At 45.7% G+C, this 18,254-nt stretch overlaps 1 protein-coding gene across 3 annotated transcripts in view; it reads left to right on the forward strand.

Annotated features, from left to right (window-relative positions):
* The first annotated feature begins 503 nt into the window (after window positions 1-503).
* The window catches only part of nrd1b (nardilysin b (N-arginine dibasic convertase)), a 76,366-nt gene continuing 58,615 nt past the window's right edge, over window positions 504-18,254 (forward strand). Inside the window, exons 1-5 of one of the 3 annotated variants that reach the window (XM_084311619.1) lie at window positions 504-557; window positions 1,551-1,768; window positions 9,116-9,380; window positions 14,041-14,122; window positions 17,885-18,038. In XM_084311619.1, the coding sequence (XP_084167745.1) occupies window positions 1,572-1,768; window positions 9,116-9,380; window positions 14,041-14,122; window positions 17,885-18,038 (698 nt within the window). In that variant the 5' untranslated portion in view covers window positions 504-557; window positions 1,551-1,571. Of the gene's footprint in view, window positions 757-1,545; window positions 1,769-9,115; window positions 9,381-14,040; window positions 14,123-17,884; window positions 18,039-18,254 lie in introns of all 3 variants that reach the window. The other 2 variants (XM_084311617.1, XM_084311618.1) reach the window with 2 other exon arrangements.

Genomic DNA, 18,254 nt, shown 5'->3' on the forward strand with positions numbered 1-18,254 from the left:
ACTTCGAAAGAGTGCCTAAGCTTAACCGGTGTAGAAACAGGCGTCACACGATTTGGCGCACATGTCACATGAAGTGGCCAATCAGAGAGCGTCTCCACAAAATGCGGCTACGAAAAAAAATAACGCGTCAAGAGCATAGATATCTATATATCTATGGTCAAGAGTGTCTTCGAGAATCATGTCACATGACCAGAAACGACAGTGGCCAATCAGATCGCACCAGAAACGTCAGTGGCCAATCAGATCGCAGAACGCGAACGCGGAACTGGAAATCCGTTGGTAAAAAAATAGACGCACCCCGGCCAAACAAACTTGACGGTCATCGTCGCGGACCATTCTCTCCATTTCAAGCCAATCGGATGCTCCGTCTCTAAACACTCTCTCCTCCACCACCAATCACGGTGCGCGTGGCGGGCTTTGTTTTGACAGCAGCGGGGTCTGACTTGGTTCATAAATCAGGTCCTAAATCTCACGAGCCTCGCGCCTCCAGGTAACTCGTCATTTTACAGAAAGAAGGTAACCTCGTGCCCAGCTCTATCTCGAGAGACACAAAGAAGGTGAGTTTTCTTGCACCTGCGCACTGGTGTGTTTCGGTGTGTTAGTTAGATCCACGCTGCGCCCGGAGACAGAAGCAGCAGCAGCGGCGTTAGGTGAGGAGGTGTCCGGGTCTCAGAAGAACCCGCCTGCAGGCCCGTGGTGTCGTCTCTAACGGGACGCTTCTACAACCGGATTAACGTCTAGTGAAAGAAGCTAACGGTAACTTGTCATATATATATATATATATAACGCGAGGCTAGTTTAGGTGATCGGTGCTAAGCTAGGTAAGTAAGTAACTCGCCGAGCAGCAACATGGAGGATCCTCCTCCCAGACGGACAACATTGAGCTCCAAGTGTCCTGAGTTGTGGCGTTAGTTAGCTAAACTAATGCTAGCTGTGAGCTAATACTGTAAACTAATGCTGACAGCTAATACAGCTAATACTTACTGACCATGTGTGGGGTTTGCTTGCTGACTCATCATAATTGCCAGCTTGCAAGACAAACAACAATGCAAATATAAAGCATTCTATGCATTCGTCAAATGTATATACCTTTTTTTTTTTTTTTTTTTTTTTTAACTCTTTTGGTATCACGAAACTGTACTGTATTTGTAAATCTGGTCATAAATGTATAGATGTAGCAGTACTATCTACCTGTATGTCATGTAGTTGAATTGAAAATGGGGGACCCTGATGTAAACAAGACGAAAGTCTTTCTCTGGTCTGCATCCCCTTAACAAGTGTGTGTATTGAGCTGTACTGTATTGTACCCATTCTGCAATCTGTTAATAAAGTTTTCAATCAATCAAACCATTTGTGGTCACAATTGCCAGCTTGCAAGACAAACAACAATACAAATATAAAGCATTCTAGTATGAATAATAAATCGTGCACTGAATGAGTTTTAAATCAGTAGAATGCAAAGTGTACTATAGTCCTTCAGTGGGGGGGAATAATTGGCATTTTATGGCAAAACAAATCCCCAAATGAACACGTCTGTGTTTACAGAGCAGACACTCGAAGCCACTGTTACAATGCCTCAGACAAACAAGTCTGCCGGTGAAGTCTGCAGCCCACCGCCGGGACCGGTGTCTGCCCCTGACGGGGGTGAGCCCCCACCTCAGGCCGAGGCCGGGGGCCCGGAGAGGGGGCCTGAGGCTCAGGGGGTCGGAGAGGAGGACCTGGGAGACCCTCACATCATCAAATCTCCAAGTGATCCAAAGAATTACAGGTGAGATGATGTCAGTGTGTCTGTTACAGGCCTAGGCGGCGGGTATGTAAGAGGCTCTGCCGACCCAGTCTGCACATTATTATAGGCAGCCTAGGCTACGATATTGTGTGTGTGTGTGGGCTGCTGCAGCCCGGTGGTGACAATACGCAAGGGTCGGCCAACCAAGGTGGCAATGGCAGTAGGTGTGGTAGCCGTTTAACATTCCAGACTGCAGGCAGTAACCAATCACGCCGCATCATCAAACTAACCGATGCCAGTCTGGTCTTCAAAATCCTCCATGGTCTAGCCCCACCCCCACTTTCCGATTTTTCACCTCCAGGTTCACCAGAACTGTTGTACCGGGTGACTTGGCTGTTCCATTAAGTACAAGTACATTTAGCAAATCAGCCCTCTCTCAGTGAGAGCTGCCAAGACCTGGAACTCCATTCCAAGTTACATGCCGCCTGGGCATAACACGGATCACCTGAGGCCGAGGGCTTGCTCTACGAGGGCATGATGAGACTGAGTCAGAGTTAATCAAATCGTGGAAACTTTTTAGAGCTACTATGTACATTGTTTTCAAAGCAGCTTCACATTGAAAGTGATCTCACAGACAAACTTAAAGCAGAAAAGATCATTGATGCGCGAAACGTCATTTTTTTTGTTGCATTAAGGTAAGACAATGGTTAATCATATTGGATGTCTTCATTTGAACAATTAATTTGCACTATATGAAATGAGTGGGGCTCGCTGTAGTAGCCTAGTGTATTGTGTGAAATCAGAACCTGGACAGCACCGCTTGCGTGCAAGACAGCAAAAAGGAAAGATACACGCAACTCTCACCACATTTATAGCCTACCCTAATGTTCGGCTCACCCGCCGCCTCTGGTTACAGGTGAGGTGTCACTAGTGGGTCTGTTACAGGTGAGGTGTCACTAGTGGGTCTGTTACAGGTGAGATGTCACTAGTGGGTCTGTTACAGGTGAGATGTCACTAGTGGGTCTGTTACAGGTGAGATGTCACTAGTGGGTCTGTTACAGGTGAGGTGTCACTAGTGGGTCTGTTACAGGTGAGATGTCACTAGTGGGTCTGTTACAGGTGACATGTCACTAGTGGGTCTGTTACAGGTGAGATGTCACTAGTGGGTCTGTTACAGGTGAGGTGTCACCAGTGGGTCTGTTACAGGTGAGATGTCACCAGTGGGTCTGTTACAGGTGAGATGTCACTAGTGGGTCTGTTACAGGTGAGATGTCACTAGTGGGTCTGTTACAGGTGAGATGTCACTAGTGGGTCTGTTACAGGTGAGACTAGTGGGTCTGTTACAGGTGAGGTGTCACTAGTGGGTCTGTTACAGGTGAGGTGTCACTAGTGGGTCTGTTACAGGTGAGATGTCACTAGTGGGTCTGTTACAGGTGAGATGTCACTAGTGGGTCTGTTACAGGTGAGACTAGTGGGTCTGTTACAGGTGAGGTGTCACTAGTGGGTCTGTTACAGGTGAGGTGTCACTAGTGGGTCTGTTACAGGTGAGATGTCACTAGTGGGTCTGTTACAGGTGAGATGTCACTAGTGGGTCTGTTACAGGTGAGGTGTCACTAGTGGGTCTGTTACAGGTGAGGTGTCACTAGTGGGTCTGTTACAGGTGAGGTGTCACTAGTGGGTCTGTTACAGGTGAGATGTCACTAGTGGGTCTGTTACAGGTGAGGTGTCACTAGTGGGTCTGTTACAGGTGAGGTGTCACTAGTGGGTCTGTTACAGGTGAGATGTCACTAGTGGGTCTGTTACAGGTGAGGTGTCACTAGTGGGTCTGTTACAGGTGAGGTGTCACTAGTGGGTCTGTTACAGGTGAGATGTCACTAGTGGGTCTGTTACAGGTGACGTGTCACTAGTGGGTCTGTTACAGGTGAGGTGTCACTAGTGGGTCTGTTACAGGTGAGGTGTCACTAGTGGGTCTGTTACAGGTGACATGTCACTAGTGGGTCTGTTACAGGTGAGATGTCACTAGTGGGTCTGTTACAGGTGAGGTGTCACCAGTGGGTCTGTTACAGGTGAGATGTCACCAGTGGGTCTGTTACAGGTGAGATGTCACCAGTGGGTCTGTTACAGGTGAGGTGTCACTAGTGGGTCTGTTACAGGTGAGATGTCACTAGTGGGTCTGTTACAGGTGAGATGTCACTAGTGGGTCTGTTACAGGTGAGATGTCACTAGTGGGTCTGTTACAGGTGAGGTGTCACTAGTGGGTCTGTTACAGGTGAGATGTCACTAGTGGGTCTGTTACAGGTGAGATGTCACTAGTGGGTCTGTTACAGGTGAGGTGTCACTAGTGGGTCTGTTACAGGTGAGGTGTCACTAGTGGGTCTGTTACAGGTGAGATGTCACTAGTGGGTCTGTTACAGGTGAGATGTCACTAGTGGGTCTGTTACAGGTGAGGTGTCACTAGTGGGTCTGTTACAGGTGAGATGTCACTAGTGGGTCTGTTACAGGTGAGGTGTCACTAGTGGGTCTGTTACAGGTGAGGTGTCACTAGTGGGTCTGTTACAGGTGAGATGTCACTAGTGGGTCTGTTACAGGTGAGGTGTCACTAGTGGGTCTGTTACAGGTGAGATGTCACTAGTGGGTCTGTTACAGGTGAGGTGTCACTAGTGGGTCTGTTACAGGTGAGGTGTCACTAGTGGGTCTGTTACAGGTGACATGTCACTAGTGGGTCTGTTACAGGTGAGGTGTCACTAGTGGGTCTGTTACAGGTGAGGTGTCACTAGTGGGTCTGTTACAGGTGAGGTGTCACTAGTGGGTCTGTTACAGGTGAGATGTCACTAGTGGGTCTGTTACAGGTGACATGTCACTAGTGGGTCTGTTACAGGTGAGGTGTCACTAGTGGGTCTGTTACAGGTGAGATGTCACTAGTGGGTCTGTTACAGGTGAGATGTCACTAGTGGGTCTGTTACAGGTGAGGTGTCACTAGTGGGTCTGTTACAGGTGAGGTGTCACTAGTGGGTCTGTTACAGGTGAGATGTCACTAGTGGGTCTGTTACAGGTGAGGTGTCACTAGTGGGTCTGTTACAGGTGAGATGTCACTAGTGGGTCTGTTACAGGTGAGGTGTCACTAGTGGGTCTGTTACAGGTGAGGTGTCACTAGTGGGTCTGTTACAGGTGAGGTGTCACTAGTGGGTCTGTTACAGGTGAGATGTCACTAGTGGGTCTGTTACAGGTGAGGTGTCACTAGTGGGTCTGTTACAGGTGAGGTGTCACTAGTGGGTCTGTTACAGGTGAGGTGTCACTAGTGGGTCTGTTACAGGTGAGATGTCACTAGTGGGTCTGTTACAGGTGAGATGTCACTAGTGGGTCTGTTACAGGTGAGGTGTCACTAGTGGGTCTGTTACAGGTGAGGTGTCACTAGTGGGTCTGTTACAGGTGAGGTGTCACTAGTGGGTCTGTTACAGGTGAGGTGTCACTAGTGGGTCTGTTACAGGTGAGGTGTCACTAGTGGGTCTGTTACAGGTGAGGTGTCACTAGTGGGTCTGTTACAGGTGAGGTGTCACTAGTGGGTCTGTTACAGGTGAGACTAGTGGGTCTGTTACAGGTGAGATGTCACTAGTGGGTCTGTTACAGGTGAGGTGTCACTAGTGGGTCTGTTACAGGTGAGGTGTCACTAGTGGGTCTGTTACAGGTGACATGTCACTAGTGGGTCTGTTACAGGTGAGGTGTCACTAGTGGGTCTGTTACAGGTGAGGTGTCACTAGTGGGTCTGTTACAGGTGAGATGTCACTAGTGGGTCTGTTACAGGTGAGATGTCACTAGTGGGTCTGTTACAGGTGAGACTAGTGGGTCTGTTACAGGTGAGATGTCACTAGTGGGTCTGTTACAGGTGAGGTGTCACTAGTGGGTCTGTTACAGGTGAGGTGTCACTAGTGGGTCTGTTACAGGTGAGATGTCACTAGTGGGTCTGTTACAGGTGAGATGTCACTAGTGGGTCTGTTACAGGTGAGGTGTCACTAGTGGGTCTGTTACAGGTGAGGTGTCACTAGTGGGTCTGTTACAGGTGAGGTGTCACTAGTGGGTCTGTTACAGGTGAGATGTCACTAGTGGGTCTGTTACAGGTGAGGTGTCACTAGTGGGTCTGTTACAGGTGAGGTGTCACTAGTGTGTCTGTTACAGGTGAGATGTCACTAGTGGGTCTGTTACAGGTGAGGTGTCACTAGTGGGTCTGTTACAGGTGAGATGTCACTAGTGGGTCTGTTACAGGTGAGGTGTCACTAGTGGGTCTGTTACAGGTGAGATGTCACTAGTGGGTCTGTTACAGGTGAGATGTCACTAGTGGGTCTGTTACAGGTGAGATGTCACTAGTGGGTCTGTTACAGGTGAGATGTCACTAGTGGGTCTGTTACAGGTGAGGTGTCGCTAGTGGGTCTGTTACAGGTGACATGTCACTAGTGGGTCTGTTACAGGTGAGATGTCGCTAGTGGGTCTGTTACAGGTGAGGTGTCACTAGTGGGTCTGTTACAGGTGAGGTGTCACTAGTGGGTCTGTTACAGGTGAGGTGTCACTAGTGGGTCTGTTACAGGTGAGATGTCACTAGTGGGTCTGTTACAGGTGAGGTGTCACTAGTGGGTCTGTTACAGGTGAGGTGTCACTAGTGGGTCTGTTACAGGTGAGATGTCACTAGTGGGTCTGTTACAGGTGAGATGTCACTAGTGGGTCTGTTACAGGTGAGGTGTCACTAGTGGGTCTGTTACAGGTGAGGTGTCACTAGTGGGTCTGTTACAGGTGAGGTGTCACTAGTGGGTCTGTTACAGGTGAGATGTCACTAGTGGGTCTGTTACAGGTGAGATGTCACTAGTGGGTCTGTTACAGGTGAGGTGTCACTAGTGGGTCTGTTACAGGTGAGGTGTCACTAGTGGGTCTGTTACAGGTGAGGTGTCACTAGTGGGTCTGTTACAGGTGAGATGTCACTAGTGGGTCTGTTACAGGTGAGGTGTCACTAGTGGGTCTGTTACAGGTGAGGTGTCACTAGTGGGTCTGTTACAGGTGAGGTGTCACTAGTGGGTCTGTTACAGGTGAGATGTCACTAGTGGGTCTGTTACAGGTGAGGTGTCACTAGTGGGTCTGTTACAGGTGAGGTGTCACTAGTGGGTCTGTTACAGGTGAGGTGTCACTAGTGGGTCTGTTACAGGTGAGGTGTCACTAGTGGGTCTGTTACAGGTGAGGTGTCACTAGTGGGTCTGTTACAGGTGAGATGTCACTAGTGGGTCTGTTACAGGTGAGGTGTCACTAGTGGGTCTGTTACAGGTGAGATGTCACTAGTGGGTCTGTTACAGGTGAGGTGTCACTAGTGGGTCTGTTACAGGTGAGGTGTCACTAGTGGGTCTGTTACAGGTGAGGTGTCACTAGTGGGTCTGTTACAGGTGAGGTGTCACTAGTGGGTCTGTTACAGGTGAGGTGTCACTAGTGGGTCTGTTACAGGTGAGGTGTCACTAGTGGGTCTGTTACAGGTGAGATGTCACTAGTGGGTCTGTTACAGGTGAGATGTCACTAGTGGGTCTGTTACAGGTGAGGTGTCACTAGTGGGTCTGTTACAGGTGAGGTGTCACTAGTGGGTCTGTTACAGGTGAGGTGTCACTAGTGGGTCTGTTACAGGTGAGGTGTCACTAGTGGGTCTGTTACAGGTGAGATGTCACTAGTGGGTCTGTTACAGGTGAGGTGTCACTAGTGGGTCTGTTACAGGTGAGGTGTCACTAGTGGGTCTGTTACAGGTGAGGTGTCACTAGTGGGTCTGTTACAGGTGAGATGTCACTAGTGGGTCTGTTACAGGTGAGATGTCACTAGTGGGTCTGTTACAGGTGAGGTGTCACTAGTGGGTCTGTTACAGGTGAGGTGTCACTAGTGGGTCTGTTACAGGTGAGGTGTCACTAGTGGGTCTGTTACAGGTGACATGTCACTAGTGGGTCTGTTACAGGTGAGGTGTCACTAGTGGGTCTGTTACAGGTGACATGTCACTAGTGGGTCTGTTACAGGTGAGGTGTCACTAGTGGGTCTGTTACAGGTGAGATGTCACTAGTGGGTCTGTTACAGGTGAGATGTCACTAGTGGGTCTGTTACAGGTGAGATGTCACTAGTGGGTCTGTTACAGGTGAGGTGTCACTAGTGGGTCTGTTACAGGTGAGATGTCACTAGTGGGTCTGTTACAGGTGAGATGTCACTAGTGGGTCTGTTACAGGTGAGGTGTCACTAGTGGGTCTGTTACAGGTGACATGTCACTAGTGGGTCTGTTACAGGTGAGGTGTCACTAGTGGGTCTGTTACAGGTGAGGTGTCACTAGTGGGTCTGTTACAGGTGACATGTCACTAGTGGGTCTGTTACAGGTGAGATGTCACTAGTGGGTCTGTTACAGGTGAGATGTCACTAGTGGGTCTGTTACAGGTGAGATGTCACTAGTGGGTCTGTTACAGGTGAGGTGTCACTAGTGGGTCTGTTACAGGTGAGATGTCACTAGTGGGTCTGTTACAGGTGAGATGTCACTAGTGGGTCTGTTACAGGTGAGGTGTCACTAGTGGGTCTGTTACAGGTGAGATGTCACTAGTGGGTCTGTTACAGGTGAGGTGTCACTAGTGGGTCTGTTACAGGTGAGATACAATACAGTACGGCTCAATACACACAATTGTTAAGGGGATGCAGACCTGAGAAAGACTTTCGTCTTGTTTCCATCAGGGTCCCTGAAGATGAACACACCTTCTTCATAATGGCTGGCATCTCTACTTTATTCTACTTTGTATAACATTGACGATGATTAAGTGAATGCAAAGCTCAACGGCACTGCAAACAAGGGCTGCCCCTCAGTGTAATTCTGAGAATAAATAAAGATTGAATGAATTAAAAGTCTTGTTTAATAGGTGTTGATCAAGATCCAAAACATCATTAAATGTTACATCTTGATCACTATTTGGTTTGACTCTATTCATTTCAATACCCTTTTTATTTATAATTTTTTTTATATATATATAAAGTGTGATAGGGAAATGTGAGAGGTTTGATTAGAATGGCTTGTCTGCAATTATTACATTCCTACACCAAGTTATTAGTTCACAACATTATGTTTGTTGTTTAATTCAATTAATAAATAATATAATTTATATTCCACCTCCACAGGCTAATTTGCATGGATAATTTATTTTTCACACCAAAGTTTCTAGGTCAAGTAGTTTTGTTTTTGTTTTATTTGTCACATACAGTATGTACATTATAGTGAGATTAAAGAGCAAACTTACAACAGTAAAATGTGCAAAATGCAAAAACGAGGTAGAAGAGGTAGTTCAAATTTGTAAGAATAAATAGATAATACAGTGTAATTTTTCTTTAATGTTTAATCCCTACTAGATACATTGACCTGAGGAACGGCATGAGGGTGCTCCTGGTCTCGGACTTCAGCAGCGCAGACAGGAAGTGCAGCCGTAAGGTGGGAGAGGAGGAGGGGCGTGGCCGAGAGGAGGAGGGGCGTGGCCGAGGAGAGCAGCGGGAGGAGGACGACTCAGGAGAGGGGACGGAGGAGGAGGAGGAGCCTGCAGAGGAGGAGCACGACAGTGACTTTGAGGAGCTGGAAGAGGAGAGTGACGGGAAGAAGAAGGCGAGCTCTGAGAAACAGGTAGTGTGTGTGTGTGTGTCTGTCTCTGTGTGTGTGTGTGTCTGTGTGTGTGTGTCTGTGTGTGTGTGTGTCTGTGTGTGTGTGTCTGTGTGTCTGTGTGTGTGTCTGTGTGTGTGTGCGTCCGTGCGTCCGTCTGTCTGGACAATTTCAAGACTCCACATGATGCCACCAAATGAGGGCATTTTTGACGTCCTGATTTTTGACGACCTATTGTGGGGGCGACATTGACTCAGGAGCTAGAGCGGTCGTCTGGTAATCGGAAGGTTCCCGGTTCGATTCCCACTCCTCCCAGCAAGACACTTAACCCTTAATTGCTCCCAAAGAGCAGGTTGGCACCGTGCGTGGTCGCCGTCGGTGTGTCGGTGTGTCGATGTGATGCTCTTGCACAGGTGTGCGCAGACTCTAGGGTTGGGTACCGTTCACATTTGAACTGATACCAGTTCTTGGAATTCGGTATCGAATTCGGTTATTTATTCGGTTATTTATTGTTATAACTAGAGGTGGGCATAGATTAATCTATCTGCAATCCTGGATTTAATCTAGATTAAAATGGCTAAAAAAAAAAAAAAAAAAACCTGCCGAAGGCATTCAAAATATGTGTGTTCTACCCAAATAATGACCAGAAGTAAGTCCTTACTTTTTCTTTCCTCCTTATGTTTCTCAGGCCAGGTGGCCCATTACACCATGAGCCCATCTCCCGTTTCCAAAATGCATTACAGACTGTTTGAAAAAGCTGTTTTGCTATGATAATTGGTAATGAAATATCAAAATAATGTTCAATAAGATGTACTTGTGTTTAATAAGTTGTTTTATTTAGAAGTTAACACAAATAAATAATATTACCAGTACAGTACAGTATCTAGCACACTCTCAGGAGCAAAACAGAAAGAAGCATTTCAAACTTGAACTATGGAGTTGCTCAGTGGCCAATGGTGTCAGACTGTGGTTGTACTGGGCAGCTCCCAGGTGTGAATGGAACTGTGTGAATGTGAAGCAGGGCGTTCCTGAAAAAGAGCATCTGTGCTCAATGAACCTACCCTGGGTAAATAAAGGTAAAAAAAAAAAAATGTTTAAAAAAAGATATATATATATATATATTTTTTTTTAGATTAATGCGTTAATTATATTATCGCGACGCAGTACGTTAACGCCGTTAACGGCCCAGCTCTAGTTATAACACACCTCACAAAATAAATCACATGATCATGTATTATGTTTTTTTTTTATCCACTTTTTCTCCTGTTTTTCTCGGATGTTCTCCCATCCCAATTTCGTCGTTATGCCAATTCCCCCCTCCCCTTCCTGGTCGTTGCTCGCATGTGCCCCCCACTGGTCGGTCTAGGGAGTCCTGGTCTAGGGAGTCATTGGTGAAGTGTAATGTGTGGGAGGTCACACTACCTTCAACATATCCCTTCTTTGCTGTGCAGGCACCCTGACCGACCTGTAGGAGTCGCTGTTTACAACGGCCATCCTAACAATTCCACTTACGGCAGCAACACTACTCCTAAATGATATATCATTACTACCGGCATCCATGCAACAAAACATAATCATTCTGACGGGTGTCACTGCAGCCAAGAAGCTGATGGCCATGAGGTGGAAGGAACCTGAGAAACTCACTGATTAATTGGTCTCTGACACTACTGGATGTCATTTATATGGAAATCTCTACTGCTTGTGTAATTGGAGTTGGACAGGCCAGCATTGAGCTGTGGGTCTCAGCAGCCGAGAAGGTTAAGGCCACTATCTAGCAGCGGAGCGGTGTTGGTCCTGGGGGGTCCTGGGGTGGGAGTGGGGGAGGATATGTCTTTTGTGGCGTCTGTATAAGTAGATTTTGTATGTTCTGTATTTATTATTGTGAGGTCTTGTTATTATTATTGTTACTGTATTGTGTTTGTCTTTTATGTATAAAACGAAAAAGAAATACAAATATTTGATGAAAAAAAAATAACATTATCTGGCCATCAGTAAATATGATCAAACTCCTCTGACCTCGTCTGGTCTTTCCAAAGACTCAAGAGACGGGACAGTAATATATATATTTGTGGAAAAGGCTTCCTCTTGTCTAGTACTGTATATTACACTAACTAAACATGTACAAGTTAAGTTACCCAAATCTGGTACCGATTGATCTAGCGTGAGGGGGGGGGGGAATCCATACGTAGTAGTATCGCGATACTTTGCGTGGCGATACTGTATCGATACAGGGACGCCAAGTATTGATATTTAATTATTCATTAAAAAAAAAAAAAAAAAATTGTATAAGGAAGTTGCATTGTTCATTTCAATACCTGTAATAGTACAGTAGTCCACACACACACACATGTGCATTCAGTTAAGTTGGAATATGACTGTAATACAAACAGTTCAGTTTGTCAGGTACATGCAACACAGATCAGTGTTGACATCTGTCTGCTTGAGAAAATACCATGTTCTGCAATAAAAATTATTGAAGTGAGATGAACAGACTGAACTTTATTTTATTAGATAAAACATGTTGACAAAGTTTTACTTTGCAGTTGAAAAAAGGTAATAAATTAAATTTGATAAAAAAAATATATAAAATTTTTCGCAATACTCAGCGTATCGCGATATATTTAGTATCGCGATACTATCGTATCGTGACGCAAGTATCGCGATGGTATCGTATCGTGAGGTCTCTGGCGATTCCCACCCCTACTCTGTAGTACCGATGTAATTTGGTTGGTACCCTTAAAAGTACAGAGTTCGGTACGCAACCCTAGTAGGGCCTAACAAAAATAATGGTTGGTTTCAGGTTGGTTGTCAGTTTGGCCATGGGTAGGTAGGGCATTTTTTTTAATTTTTTTTTATTTTATGCTTTCCCACGGCGACTATGGATAGGGAATTTCTTTATTTAATTAACCCTTTCACTGCCACACGACAGAAGGTTAGCCCTTTACTATCACACAACCGACGGCGATGCTCCATCATTAGCATCATTAGCTCCGCGGATGCGGAGCTAATGATGCTAATGATGGAGCATCGCCGTCGGTTGTGTGATAGTAAAGGGCTAACCTTCTGTATTGTCACAGTGAAAGGGTTAACCGGCTGTCGTGTGGCAGTGAAAGGGTTAAAATGTTCACAACAACATGGATGCATGTACTCTGCCAGCATGTTTAATATCCATAATACTAAATGTTTGACTAAGATTTCTATGAAACTTTATTCTTAAAAAAAAAAAAAAAAAAAAACAGATTTTTTTTTTTTAATATATAATTTTTTTTTAAAACTCATAAAATATATTGGGTCGCACCTAAATCGGCAGGGTCGGTCGGCAACCTGAAACCAACTATTATTTTTGTTAGGCCCTAGTAGACTCCTGTATGTGTGTGTGTGTGTGAGTGTGCTTTACACTTGTGTGTCTGTGTTTTCTTCGATGTTGAGCGTTCTGTAGTTTCCATAGTTGGTCTGTCTGTTTTGTTGATGTTGTTTTATGTGTGTGTCTGAGCATATGCCCATTTGTATCTGTGGGTTCACTTGTGTGTGTGTGCATGCATGAAGTGTGTGTTTGTGGGGGTGGGGTTCACTTGTGTGTGTGTGCATGCATGAAGTATGTGTTTGTGGGGGTGGGGTTCACTTGTGTGTGTGTGCATGCATGAAGTGTGTTTGTGGGGGTGGGGTTCACTTGTGTGTGTGTGCATGCATGAAGTATGCGTGCGTGTGTGTGGGTTCACTTGTGTGTGTGTGCATGCATGAAGTATGCATGTGTGTGTGCGGGTTCACTTGTGTGTGTGTGTGTGTGCATACATGAAGTGTGTGTTTGTGGGGGTGGGGTTCACTTGTGTGTGTGTGTGTGTGCATACATGAAGTGTGTGTTTGTGGGGGTGGGGTTCACTTGTGTGCGTGTGCATGCATGAAGTATGTGTTTGTGGGGGTGGGGTTCACTTGTGTGTGTGTGCATGCATGAAGTATGCGTGCGTGTGTGTGGGTTCACTTGTGTGTGTGTGCATGCATGAAGTATGCATGTGTGTGTGCGGGTTCACTTGTGTGTGTGTGTGTGTGCATGCATGAAGTGTGTGTTTGTGGGGGTGGGGTTCACTTGTGTGTGTGTGCATGCATGAAGTGTGTGTTTGTGGGGGTGGGGTTCACTTGTGTGCGTGTGCATGCATGAAGTGTGTGTTTGTGGGGGTGGGGTTCACTTGTGTGTGTGTGTGTACATACATGAAGTGTGTGTTTGTGGGGGTGGGGTTCACTTGTGTGTGTGTGTGTACATACATGAAGTGTGTGTTTGTGGGGGTGGGTTTCACTTGTGCGTGTGTGCATGAATGTATGCATAAGTGTGTGCGTGTCGGTTCACTTGTGCGTGTGTGTAATGTTTGCGTGTGTGTGGGTTCACTTGTGCATGCATGAATGTGTGTGCGTGTGTTCACTTGTGCATGCATGAATGTATGCGTGTGTGTCTGTGGGTTCACTTGTGTGTGTGCATTCCTGAGTGTGTGTGTGTGTGTTCACTTGTGCATGCATGAATGTATGCGTGTGTGTCTGTGGGTTCACTTGTGTGTGTGCATTCCTGAGTGTGTGTGTGTGTGTTCACTTGTGCATGCATGAATGTATGCGTGTGTGTCTGTGGGTTCACTTGTGTGTGTGCATTCCTGAGTGTGTGTGTGTGTGTTCTCACCCTCCCATGTGTCTCCTCTAGTCTGCAGCTGCTCTCTGCATCAGCGTGGGGAGCTTCAGTGACCCAGAGGACCTGCCTGGATTGGCCCATTTCCTGGAGCACAGTGAGTTCCAGGGGGGGTGGGGGGTCCAGGGGGGGTGGGGGGAGGGGGGTGGGCTGAGCTGCAGACAGGGACTCTCTGTGTCAAAGACTAAAAGACTGTTGTGCATCTAGAGAGTACATTAACTTTGTCTCTGTCTGTCTCTCTCTCTCTCTCTCCTCTCTCTCTCTCTCTCTCTCTCTCTCTGTCTCTGTCTCTGTCTCTGTCTCTGTCTCTGTCTCTGTCTCTGTCTCTGTCTCTGTCTCTGTCTCTGTCTCTGTCTCTCTCTCTCTCTCTCTCTCTCTCTCTCTCTCTCTTCTATCTTGTGATGCTCTGTTGCCTACTCAGTCATATTTATCTACTGCCTACAACTGTATTACACTGTAATGCCTACTTTCATTCTACCACTATATCCAACCTACTGTATAGTCTATCCATAATATGCATTATAACACTTTTTTTTTTTTTTTTAATATAAAGTTTGCCAATAGGGATGTATCGGTAGTATTGACATTGGTAGTAGTCGTAATAGTAATCCACTATATTTTTTTTATTTTCTAAAAAATAAACCAGTTCTTTGATGGCTCAAATGTATGCTCTAGTCCAGTGGTTCCCAAACCTCTCCTCGAGACACCCCAGCCGTTCCATGTATTTGTTAAATTCCACCACCAGCACACCTGATTCAACTAATAAAGGGCTCGTTAAGTTGAATCAGGTGTGCTGGTGGTGGAATTTAACATACATTGAACGGCTGGGGTGCTCCGAGGAGAGGATTGGGAAGCTCTAGTCGATTTTGTGTTTTGAGCACCAAGTTCATCATAGATCTAGCCTCTTTATTTTGCTCTCGAAGTGGACCGGATTGATGCATTTAACTTTGGCTATAATAAGGTAATTTATAAGGGGGGGGGGGGGGCATGCCCCCAGACTCTCCTAGAGGGTCAGAGGTTCACCCCCCATAGTCTCTGAAAATCCTGTGGGAAACACTGCACTGTATAATAATAATAAATAATGTATAATAACACTGTATAATATACATATATCTATAACTACTCATATTAGTTAAACTAGACTTTTTACTAGGTTTATTATCATAGTGTATTCATACTCGTACCACTGTATATGATACTACTGTACATACATTAGCTTAGTTTTGTACCCCGTCTTGGGGATACTCAAAGACATAACATAATGTAGACCCTCCCAATTCCCCAAAATCCACCTCAAACACTGAAGTAAAATAGCAAAAGTATTAACAATTTATTAAATACAATTTAAAGATGAAAAGGGAAGCATTGGCTTCGGAGTGGACCAAGGCAAAATAACAAACAAACAAACCTTTAAGTAATTACTAAATTAAACTGGGAAATAAAGCGATGATAAAAAATAAAATACAGGAATCTACACCGGACTGCTTACCTACTATATCAAACACATGAGAAGAACAAAGGGCAGGCCACTCCCACGGCTCACAAACGAACCAATCAAAAACAAAACAGGAACTGAAACAAAGTGGTCTGCAGAGCCAATCAGCAGCAGCCACCTGGCACAACAATCACTCCATCTGGATTAACCAGTTATTCTATGAGAAGTATGCACACACACACACGCACACGCATGCACGCACGCACGCACACACACAGGAAAGTGGACTGATGAGTAACAGAATATACTAAAGTATGCCATATACAAGATACCAGACTTAAGACCCAGGGATGTAACACCCCCCCTTCCCAAGTATCAAGCATCCCCTTAATGCTCGATACTTAAGATTAACCAGATTACATCTGCGTCTGCCAAAGTCTTATCCCCCCCCCCCCCCCCCTTGCGGTGGATTTCCAAGTAAAAATCGCAGAGCGGCAGAGACCAATGCATTAGCCTTTGACTGGAACTTTGCATCCGTGATATAAAAGTAACAGATGGTGGTCTGTGAAAACGATAATGGGCGATGTACTGGATCGTAGGAAAACCTCAAAATGTTGCAACGCAAGCGACAAGCCGAGGGCCGCTTTCTCACTAGTGCTGTGATTGAGGTGACGTTTATTGAACCTTTTGGAAAAGTAACGGATGGGAGGATCAATACCCTGTCAATCAATACCTTATCTTCTTGTAGGAGCACCCCACAGCCACTCTTGTCAACCTCTAATTTACAGTAAACTGTTGCGAGGAGGTGGGGGCAGGTGCATGGCAGAGCACCACTTAATGGTCTGCAGAGCAGATTCAATGGTTGATTGACATGACTGTGACCCAATGAATGGTTTGGAGTAGGGCTGTCAACGAATATACTATATTCAAATTAATTATCAAATTGTAAAAAAACAAAAAATAAAAAAAACATACATTCCATTGTAAAAATGTATATTATTGACTCATGGACCGCCACGCTGTTTTCTCATTTTTAATATCTGGCGCCAGCGTTTCAGACCGTTTTAACTGTTTGTAGACTCATCGTATATATATTCTATATTATAGCTATGGAGACAATACTATGGCTCATTTGAAATGCTTATATTTATACTCTCAACAGGGAACGAACCGTTTGTTTCTACAAACATCTGTTCCTGCAAAACCCCAGCCTAAATAGTGGCCATTTCCCAAGAATACATGCAAATCTTCTAGGAAGCGAGATATCTCGTCTCTTGTGAATCATGCGCCTGGCTTGGCCCGGGCCGGGGGTGAGGTTTGGAGTTGGACAAGACCCTGCCATGTATTTGTAATCCATAAACGTACCTCGTCCATGTTGTGCGCCAGCGAATTTGCAAGAAGGAGGCTTGGAAGAGCGGCACTATGAGGAGCCAGAGCTAGAAATATACTGGGTGAATAGACTGAACATGAGTAGTATGCAAATAATAGTTGATTTGCCGTTCCTGGCGAGACAAAAAGCCGCTGCTTGATCAAGCGCCGTCCCCTTGCTAAACATTTGACTCAAAAGGTAGGCGAGACTGCCACCTATCGGGATTCGATCGTCATCACAGTTTTACAAAATCCATACAGAAGGTCAGGGGGACTGTCTGGTACAGTGGTTCCCAAACTGGTGCGCGCACCCCTTGTGGTGCGCGAGCGCCCTCTAGGTGGTGCGTGACATGAAAAGGCTAATGGTGGTTAAAAAAAGAAAAGATTTTTTTTTTTTTTTTTTTACAATAAAATGTCATAAAAATCTTAGTCAAACCTTTAGTGTTATGGATATTAAACATGCTGGCAGAGTACGTGCATCCATGTTGTCGTGAACATTTGAATTAAATAAAGAAATTCCCTATCCATAGTCGCCGTGGGAAGAGATAAAATAAAAAATAAAATCTGTGCACGGAGACCAGCAACAATGTTTTCTAACAGAAACCCATTGGGGGGTGCGTCAGCTAGGTCGGGAGGTGACAGGGGGTGCACGGCCAAAAAAGTTTGGGAACCGCTTGTCTAGTATCATAATAACATTTTTTAAACATAAAACGAATATACTAGTTATCGGTGTGTTCATCGCATGGGCGCCAAAAATGAATATACTCGTTTTTGCCAGTCAATGAGTGCCAGTCAATGAGTTAAAATTGTGTGAATTGTGTTTTTATAAAAATAAAGTCTCCCTCTCGACTTCTCGTGTGGGTGTGAACGGACATGGGAGACGTGACCTCACTTTAATTTAGAACAAAATGTAGGTCTATTATTACTTGATCTGAAGAAGGTGGCAATAATGCAACAACCGCATGGCATGATGATGGCAGAGTTCAGATCATGTCATATACACATGTCATACTGTACACTGTAATGCATATAATATAATTATCCCATCTTCGCCAGTGGTCTTCATGGGCAGTGAGAAGTACCCAGTGGAGAACGGTTTCGATGCCTTCCTGAAGAAGCATGGCGGGAGTGACAACGCCTCCACCGACTGCGAGAGGACCATCTTCCAGTTTGATGTACAGAGGAAGTACTTCCACGAGGCACTAGACAGGTGAGGCAAGCGGTCTAGACGGGTGAGGCAAGCGGTCTAGACGGGTGAGGCAAGCGGTCTAGACGGGTGAGGCAAGCGGTCTAGACGGGTGAGGCAAGCGGTCTAGACGGGTGAGGCAAGCGGTCTAGACGGGTGAGGCAAGCGGTCTAGACGGGTGAGGCAAGCGGTCTAGACGGGTGAGGCAAGCTGTCTAGACGGGTGAGGCAAGCTGTCTAG

Source organism: Notolepis coatsorum (genome assembly GCF_963971535.1).
Source record: "Notolepis coatsorum genome assembly, chromosome: 3".
Taxonomy (NCBI): Eukaryota; Metazoa; Chordata; class Actinopteri; order Aulopiformes; family Paralepididae; genus Notolepis; species Notolepis coatsorum.